The sequence below is a fragment of the Eriocheir sinensis genome, chromosome 3 (genome assembly GCF_024679095.1).
Source record: "Eriocheir sinensis breed Jianghai 21 chromosome 3, ASM2467909v1, whole genome shotgun sequence".
NCBI lineage: Eukaryota > Metazoa > Arthropoda > Malacostraca > Decapoda > Varunidae > Eriocheir > Eriocheir sinensis.
The window spans coordinates 14,868,445-14,878,444 of record NC_066511.1 but is presented as its reverse complement, the minus strand read 5'-3'; the positions used below and the strand labels follow the sequence as shown (position 1 = coordinate 14,878,444).

At 44.6% G+C, this 10,000-nt stretch overlaps 1 protein-coding gene across 1 annotated transcript in view; it reads left to right on the top strand.

The window, feature by feature from the left end:
* Positions 1-7,977, top strand: part of LOC127005589 (protein bowel-like) — a 52,384-nt gene extending 44,407 nt beyond the window's left edge. Inside the window, exon 5 of the mRNA XM_050874529.1 lies at positions 5,788-7,977. Within this exon, the coding sequence (XP_050730486.1) occupies positions 5,788-7,009 (1,222 nt within the window). The 3' untranslated portion in view covers positions 7,010-7,977. The remainder of the gene's footprint in view (positions 1-5,787) is intronic.
* Positions 7,978-10,000: the final 2,023 nt, after the last annotated feature.

Below are 10,000 nucleotides of genomic sequence, written 5' to 3'. Positions count from 1 at the left end.
CACAAAGGAACACAAAATAAGAACAAACAACAGCAGACCTGCTGGTCTTTACGAGGCTGATTGTGACAAACTACACTAACTATTTAATCAAAGGTGGAAGATGAAGGACAGCAAAGGCGAAAGCTCCCCCCCCCCCCCCAATCCCTCCAGCCAAAGCTGGCAGGAAAGGAGGAGGAGGAGGAGGTAAATGCACTGGTTAATGATGAGAAACATGAAACTTAGATATGGATAGTGTGTGGAGGAGGAGGAGGAGGAGGAGGAGGAGGAGGAGGAAAGGGAAAAAGAAGGTCAAGTAAAAGAAGACGTCGACGAAAGAGAAGAAATAAATACATAAAGAAACGAAGAAAGAGAGGAGGAGGAGGAGGAGGAGGAGGAGGAGGTGGAGGAGGAAGAAGAGGTAGGGGAAAAAAATGAAGAAGAAGCAGAAGATGACGTCAAAGAAGAAATAAATACATAAAGCAAGGAAGGAAGAGAGGAAGAGGAGGAGGAGGAGGAGGAGGAGGTGGAGGAGGGAGAAAGGAAGCCGGAGGGAGTTACTGAGAAGCAGTGAGGCAAGACTGTTTACTTACACACACACACACACACACACACACACACACACACACACACACACACACACACCTTTAGCCTACCTGTGAAGTGACGGGATTTGAATATTTGAGAGAGGAAGGGAAGGGGAGGGAAGGGGATTGGATGAGAGGGAAGGGAAGGGAAGGGAAGGGAAGGGAAGGGAAGAGAAGAGAAAGGAATGAAAGTGAAGTGAAGAGAAGGGAAGGGGATGGAATGGGATGTGAAGGGAATGGAAGGGAAAGGAATGGAAGGGAAGGGAAGGGAATTGGATGAGAGGGAAGGGGAAGGAAAGGAAGGAGATGGGATGGGATGTGAAGAGAATGGAAGGGAAAGGAATGGAAGGGAAGGGAAGGTAAAAAAAGGGAAGAAAACCGTAGGGATAGAGAAATGAGATGGATAGGAAGAGAGAATGAAATAAGTAAACAAAGAAAATATAGAGAAAAAAAGATGAAGAAAGGACGCATCAGGAAAGAAGAGAAAAGGAGAAAGAAGAAGCAACAGTAAGAAATGAGATGAACAGAAAAGAAAGAAGGAAGGAAGGAAAGGAAAAGTAAAGGAAGGAAAGAGAGGGGAAGAACGGAAAAGGAGAAGAGAAAAGCGGAGATAACAAAAATATATATGTATGAAAGAAGGAAAAGAAAGAGAAGGGAAGGGATTGGAAGGGAAAGGCGGGGCTATGAAGAAGAGGAAAGGAAGAGGAAAAAGAAGAAGAAAAAGAAAAAGAAGAAGAAGAAGAAGAAGAAGAAGAAGAAGAGGAGGAGGATGGTACTATAAGGGAAGGATGGAGGAGAAGGAGGATTAAGTCCCTTTCCACATAAGAGGTTGCTGGCCTGTATTAGACTCACACACCTCACGAATAAGGGATTGAAACCTCTCTCTCTCTCTCTCTCTCTCTCTCTCTCTCTCTCTCTCTCTCTCTCTCTCTCTCTCTCTCTCTCTCTCTCTCTCTCTCTCTCTCTCTCTCTCTCTCTCTCTCTCTCTCTCTCTGTGTGTGTGTGTGTGTGTGTGTGTGTGTGTGTGTGTGTGTGTGTGTGTGTGTGTGTGTGTGTGTGTGTGTGTGTGTGTGTGTGTCTCTGTGTGTGTGTGTGTGTGTGTGTGTGTGTGTGTGTGTGTGTGTGTGTGTGTGTGTGTGTGTGTGTGTGTGTGTGTGTGTGTGTGTGTGTGTGTGTGTGTGTGTGTGTGTGTGTGTGTGTGTGTGTGTGTGTGTGTGTGTGTGTGTGTTTAGCCTTCCAGGTGTAAAGAGGGCGGCAGTTAAAACAAGGAGGCAGAGAGAGAGAGAGAGAGAGACAGATTCTCTCTCTCTCTCTTTCTCAATTAACTGCTCTCCTTTGATGTCTGATAATGATATATTCTCTAAAAACCTGTTCGCCTTTTTATCTTCTTCTTCTTCTTCTTCTTCTTCTTCTTCTTCTTCTTCTTCTTCTTCTTCTTCTTCTTCTTCTTCTTCTTCTTCTTCTTCTTCTTTTTCTTCTTCTTCTTCTTCAAAACACTCACACCATCGTTATATATATATTTTTGTAAGCTTAGGAACATATCCCTTTTTTCAGGTATACGTACGTTCTATTCTTACGTAAGCTATATATTATTTTCATCAAGTTCATATTAACGATTTATTTTTTATGGCAGCGTCCGGCAACTCCCCTTTTGTTGTTAAATAGGATTACGAACATTTCCTTTGAGGCGAAGGTTAGTATGTAAATGAACCTATTATTTATATTCTACTTTACTCTCTCTCTCTCTCTCTCTCTCTCTCTCTCTCTCTCTCTCTCTCTCTCTCTCTCTCTCTCTCTCTCTCTCTCTCTCTCTCTCTCTATCTATCTATCTATCTATGTATCTATCAGCCTTACACTACTCGCTACCTCCTCCTCCACCTCCTCCTCCTCTTTCTCCTAGTCTTCCTCTTCCTCTTCCTCCTCCTCTACCACTGTTATCTTTCTCTTCTCCACTCCATCATCTTATTCTTTACTTCATCTTCCTTCTTCTCATCATAGTTTCCGATCACTCGTTCAACATCGTAATTTCTTAATCGCGTTTATTATCAGTATCCACCGTTTGTCTCTTCATCAGTCTCAATGTTTACACGACATTTTATTATATATTTTCTTCACATTCATTTTCATTAGGCTCTCATAGGTTAGAGTAGTGCACGAGTAGTAGTAGTAGCAGTAGTAGTAGTAGTAATAGTAGTAGTAGTAGCTGTAGGGGTAGCAATAGAAGTAGTACCTCCAGCAAACAGTAATACCCCGGACGTCTTTACGAACACTTACCAGGCCAACTAAAAACATGAAGTAACAAAATGAGACTATGAGCGGCCGAGGATATGACTTCTGGGGCTTTACCATCGTGTTAGCTCATCTTTCCGTCTTTGTTAGCCTTCCTTCCTGTCCCTCAAAGCGTTCAGAAGGAAATGTACTAATAAAGAGGGAGAGCAATATTAGGTTAGTATACCCACAATTGGCCACCACGTGTTTATCCTTCCTGTCTACCTCTCCGCTTCTTTCCTTTCAAGCGTTCGTAAGGAAATGCACTGAAGAAGGAGAGCATTTAGGTTAGGATAGGAGACATTCATTTGAGATCCACGTGTACCATATCCTGATCTAGCTCGTCTTCATCGCCTTCTTCCTCTCCTTCGTCTCCCTACCAAGCGTTCGTTAGGAAATGCACTGTGAAAGGAGAATGTTTGCGTTAGGATAGGAGACATTCATTTGAGATCCACGTGTACCATATCCTGATCTAGCTCGTCTTCATAGCCTTCTTCCTCTCCTTCGTCTCCCTACCAAGCGTTCGTTAGGAAATGCACTGTGAAAGGAGAATGTTTGCGTTAGGATAGGAGACATTTAGTTGAGATCCACGCGCACCATATCCTGATCTTTCTCGTCTTCATCGCCTTCTTCCTCTCCTTCCTCTCCCTACCAAGCGTTCGTTAGGAAATGCACTGTGAAACCAAATTGTTGAGCCCGTTTTGTCGTTGGCTCCCACAGGTCCATTTCTCCCCTCTGCTCTGCCACACAATCCCAACACCTATTTTTTCCTCTCATATGTTACCTATAGTTTACATATGAAAGGAGGAGATAGGTGTCGGGACTGTGTGGCAGAGCAGAGGGGAGGAAAGGACCCGCGGGAGCCAACGCCAGACCGGCCTCGACATATTTAGAAGACTATAGGTTCAGAGGCATGTAGTTGAATTCCACATTTACCTCCATATCCTTCCTGTCTTCTGCATATCCTTTCTTAACTATTCCATCCCGAGCGTTCGTCAGGAAGTGCAGGAAGAGGAGAGAGCGCTTAGGTCAGGATATGTCCACTTGAGCTACACGGGTATACTGTATCCTTATCCTTCCCTTAGCTCCTTTATCTGCGTCTTCCTGCGTTTTCTTCCTATTTTCTTCCCAAACGTTCATTAGATGTAGTATAAACGAGAGAGAGAAAAAGAGAGAGAGAGGTTAAGTTAGGATAGGTACAGTTTAGCTTCACGTTTATCCTTTATCCTTCTCCTCGTCTTCATCTGCGTCTTCCTGTGTCTCCTCCCTTCCTATCCTCCTTCCCAAACGTTCATTAGATGTAGTAAAAACGAGAAAGAGAGAGGTTAAGTTAGGATAGGTACAGTTTAGCTTCACATTTATACCTTATCCTAATCCTCCTCGGCCTCATCTCCATCTTCCTGCGTTTTCTCCCCTCCCTCCCAAGCGTTCATTAAGACGAGAACCCAAACCTCTCATTTCCCAGTCATCGCCGAGCTGGAAATTATGCGTTGATTGCTCGATGCGAATGATGTATATCCCGTATTAGACTCCTCCTACTCCACCTCCTTTTTTTTTTTTTCCTTGCTTCGTGTCCATTTGCGAAGTAGTGGCTATTACGATTAGGTCCTCCCAGCGTAGGTTTAGTGCAGGAAGTAGTATGTAAATGTGGTCAATTTGGCGTTTTTCCGAGGTCTAGTTTTTTTTCTTTTTCTTTTTTCTCTCTCTCTCTTCGCTCACTCACTCGCTTTAGACAAGGTAGTGTAATTTTTTTTTTATCTCTTCGGTTTCATTAGCGATCTAGATGATTAGTTGGTAGTCGGAGCGTCGATTTAGCAAGAATTAGAAGGTTTTGTTTTCCTCTTTATTTGCCATTTTTTTCTCTCTCAGCTCACTCGCTTCAGATAAGTTAGTAGTATTTTTTTCTTTCTTCTTCGGTTGCATTAGCGGTCGAGATGATGAGCGTCCATTTAGCAAGAATTAGAAGGCCCACTTTTTGGTTTTGTTTTCCTCTTTATTTTCCATTTTTTTCTCTCAGCTCACTCGCTTTAGATAAGTTAGTAGTATTTTTCTTTCTTTCTTCTCCGGTTGCATTAGCGGTCGAGATGATGAGCGTCCATTTAGCAAGAATTAGAAGGCCCACTTTTTGGTTTAGTTTTCCTCTTTATTTTCCATTTTTTTCTCTCTCAGCTCACTCGCTTTAGATAAGTTAGTTGTATTTTTCTTTCTTTCTTCTCCGGTTCCATTAGCGGTCGAGATGATGAGCGTCCATTTAGCAAAAATTAGAACACTCATTTTTTGGTTTCGTTTTCCTCTTTAGTTTCCTTTGTTTTCTGCCTTCAGTCGATTTAGCAAGAATTAGAAGACCCACATATTAGTTTTGTCCTTCATTTTCATTTTTCCTGCTTATGGTCTTTCGCTACAGACAACTTTATATTCTGATGACAACTGCAGACAAAGAGTGGCATCTGCATGGTATACCTCAGCCAATGGGGCGGAGATGAGCACCGAGGCCACGCGCGGCTATAACCTATTTCCCCAGCTTTGCCTTTCTCTACCTCATCACGCGGTCATCTCCCTTTCGCTGGAAATATGGAGATTATTGACGTCACTGCTTCGCCTCATGTTGTGTGGGTGTAAGCCTATAAGGAGTAGATTATCATATGAAATAGGCGTCTACGTAAATTCCGTGAACTCGGTAACCAAATTTGTAACATATGAAAGCAAAAACTTGGGTGCGATTAGTTGGACACTGCCATAGCCTTTTCCCTCTTTCCTAGAAGGCCTTGACACTACCTGCCAACTTTAGCTAACTTAAGACTCAATTCCTCAAACTCTGTGAACTAATGAATGTGTTCCTATAGTCTATACCTGGCCCGGTGTGTCTAAATGATCTACTTGTATGTCTGTATTGTGTCTAGATCTACCTGTGCGTAAGTCTATCGGGCTAACCAAACACCTGTCTGGTCTTCCTCAGGTACATCCACAGCAAGGAAAAGCCGTTCAAGTGCAGCGAGTGTGGCAAAGGCTTCTGCCAGAGCCGCACCTTAGCCGTCCACAAGATCCTTCACATGGAGGAGTCGCCCCACAAGTGTCCGACATGCGGCAGGAGCTTCAACCAGCGCAGCAACCTCAAGACGCACCTCCTCACCCACACCGACCTGAAGCCCTACAAGTGTGCCTCCTGCAGCGCCGTCTTCAGGAGGAACTGCGACCTGCGGAGGCACATGCTGACCCACTCCATCGGGGGTCACCTGCCCTCGGATAAAGACGCGGAGGAGAGCAGCAAGGGCGCCAGTCATCATGATAGTGACCCCAGTGCCTCAGGGGGTACCTCCGGGTCCGCCATGCCTTGTGACAGAGCGGAGGGCGGCGTGGATCTGGACGAGGACGAGGTGGAGGACGCTGAGGACGAGGATGAGGATGAAGAGATCGATCCCGGACGACCTGACGACGCGTACTCCTTCTACGAGTCTGAAAAGGTGGATGACGACGAGGAGGTGGAGGAGGAGCTGGAGGAGGAGGAGGAGGACGCTGGGGGTGATGTGGTTGGAGAGGGAGGTGGGAGTAGTGTAGAAGGTGTCAGCGGAGTAGGAGGAGGCAGGAGAAGCGTGGGCGGGGAGGAGCTGCCGCCACACAGTCACCACCACGTGTCCAGCCTTCACCCACAGGGACTAGACATGCACACTCGAGTCAGCCACACGCACACAACACACGCACACGCCCACAAGACACATACACAGGTCACACACGCACACGCCGGGGACACGCACAGCACCCACGCCCACGCCTCCCACGACCTGCTCCCACACAGCGCCGCCCACGGTAACAGAGACTCCCGCATGCTAGGCCCCCATGGTCCCCCGCCCGCCAGACCGGCCTCCCACCCACACGGCCACGTCACGCCCATTTACAGCCCCGCCCATGGCTTTTATCCCTTCGTGGGCGCCGGAGGAACAGGCCCACCCAGCCACCATTACCGTCCCGCCCACCATGACTTGAAGCGACCCATAGACCAGGTTGTGGGTACCCCCGGACCCTCCATAGCCCCGTCCATGCCCCCGATAATCTCCATGCAGGGCCCGATGCCGATGGGTGGGGGGGCCATGGGTGCCGCCCCTCGCTTCCCCTACCCCCCGCACCCCCCCGAAAGGCCCAAGAAGAAGGGGTTCATGATTGAAGACATTATGAACGGGTAAGAGTGTTTGTGTGTTTGTGTGTTTGTAGGTTCTTGTTTAACACTTTCTGACTTACTTAACTTATATATTCTCTTTGTTTTCTTTCTTTGTTCTCTCTCTCTCTCTCTCTCTCTCTCTCTCTCTCTCTCTCTCTCTATTTATCTATCTATCGTTCTGTCTCTCTCTATTCTTTCCTCATTTACAATAACAACAATTACTACTACTACTACTACTACTACTACTACTACAACTACAACTACCACCACCACTACCACTACCACCACCACCACCACCACTACCACCACGACCACCACCACCAAACGCATAATCACGCCCATTTCACCTGTCCACTTCCTAAAAAGACCTCCTCCTCCTCCTCCTCCTCCTCTTAAGTGCTTTTAGGCGCCTCTTAAGACCTGCCTCACCTCTTCCCTCTCAGAAACGGGGCCTAAAAAAAAAAGAAGGGTAGAAAATGGTGGTCATGGAGGTGATATGGTGGTGATGGTGGTGATGGTGGTGATGAGGATGGTGGTGGTGATGGTGGTGATGGTGAGGATGAGGATGGTGGTGGTGATGGTGGTGGTGAAAAGGATATGGCGGAAGAGAAGGGAGAGAAAAAGGAAGAGGAAGAAAAGGAGGAGGTTTAATTTAACAGGGTTTAATTATCTTTGCCACAGTCTGTTTGTCCGTCTGTCTGTCTGTATTTACTAATTTATTATTGTCTGATACCGGCGATATTATTATTATTATTATTATTATTATTATTATTATTATTATTATTATCTGTGACTTTCTTTCTTTTCATATTTTCATTTTTTTATACATTTTACGTCATTTTTATTGATTTGTTTATCCTTTTTTATACCTTTGAAAGTGAATGCATAAATTAAGACCACACGAATAATAATAATCTTCACCACCACTCCCCTTGTAAATAGTTTGTGCATATTTGTATATAAGAGGAAAATAATAAAAAGAGTTGATGCTCACCCTACATTTTCTTCCCTGAACTGCCACCAGAAAAAAAAGAGAGAGAGAGAGAGAGAGAGAGACCAGGTGATGCGTATACGAGAGAAGATAACAGCAACAACAACAACAACAACAACAACAACAACAACTGATACTACTACAAAAGGTAAGAGGTGAGTTCATGCACGTAAAGGTGTGTGTGTGTGTGTGTGTGTGTGTGTGTGTGTGTGTGTGTGTGTGTGTGTGTGTGTGTGTGTGTGTATAAAACAAGTTGACATGGCTTCTGTTACATGGATATTATTATTATTATTATTATTATTATTATTACTTCCGACTATTATATTACTCTTATTCTAGTTGTCTATTATTGTTATTATATCACAAGGTCATCTAACACTATTACTTTCTTATGTGAGTCCAGGAATCACAGTATATACTTAAATTGTTTTGCAAAGGATTTTAATATCTATGTCGTAGTGATATACAAAATGACCAATACTTTTATACACTTGTGCCGAAAGGGATTAGTCTGAAGCATACACCTTCCTCTAGCACAAGACTAACCTCAGATAGTCAGATAGTGATGGACAGGGGGGAAGAGAGGACCTTGAAGCCTTATATAGCTGTGGATGACAAAATGGAGTTGAGTCTTGGAAGAAAATAAGTAGGAAAAAGAAAAGGAAGAAAGAAAGGGAATAAATGAGAAAATAAGATACTGAAAAGTGGAATAAGGTAGTTTGGAGAGAAGGAAAAGGAGTTAGAAAAAGAGAAGAGTTAAGGATAAATGGAAGGAGTAGGAAGGAGTAGGTGGGAAAAAAAGAGGAAGGGAAAGAATAAGAGGAAGGGAGTCATAGGAATCCACGAAATGTAGGAGAAAATAGAAATGGGTGGGAAGGTAGGAAGGAAGAAAGGATGAAGAAGGGAAGGAAAAATAAGGAGGCAGGAAGAAGGGAGTGAAGTGGGAGTTGGTTACAAGAGAGAGAGAGAGAGAGAGAGAGAGAGAGAGAGAGAGAGAGAGAGAGAGAGAGAGAGAGAGAGAGAGAGAGAGAGAGAGAGAATAAGCCCTAAAATCTTACCAAAACTTATTCTGAAGATGATTAAGATTAGAAAAATAAAAATAAAAGTGTAATATTGCATGCAGGTTTAATTTTTCGCCCGGCTTTTTTTCCTTGAACTATTTTATACTTTATTTATTTATTTATTTTTTTCTTGGTTAGTCTTTTTCTTTAATACGGCCGGGAATACCTCGTCTTTTGTTCCCTTCCCGCAAAGGTTCGCTCGCCTTGCAGAATGGACCGTCCTCACACGACCCGCCGGAGCTCAAGTCCTTCACGGTTTGTTTCCTCCCAATTTATTTTACTCACACACACACACACACACACACACACACACACACACACACACACACACACACACACACAGACACAGAGAATAACAGATGTTGAAGGCTTGATAAGACTTATATGTTATTATAATTATTTAATGACACATATACCTACGCGCGCACACACACACGTACACACACGCACACACACGTACACGGGAACAGGTGGCGCCAGGATTTTAATTGCGTAATGCGTCAGGTGGAGTCAGCAGCAACAGGTGGTGGAAGATTTATCACCACCACCACCACCACCGCCACCACCACCACCACCTTCAACTCCATCTTCACCTTCTCCTCCTCCCTCACCATCACTCCTATTACTACTACTGACCACCACCACAGTCACCACCATCACCACCACCCTCACCACCACCACCTCCATCACCGCAACTATCACCGTTTTTCCTATTTGTCGAGTTCACTTCCCTCCCTCACTCCCTTCAGCTCTTCTCTCCTCCTCTACTCTCCTTCTTTCCTCCCATTCCTTCCTTCATTACTCCCTACAGGCCCATAAGTTTGACATCAGTGGCAGGAAAAATACTCGAAAAGATTATTAGAGACAAACTTGTTAAGTTTCTAGAAGACAATAATATAATCTCCGACACCCAGCATAGCTTCAGAAACAAGCGCTCCTGTCTAACGAATTTATTCCAAGATAT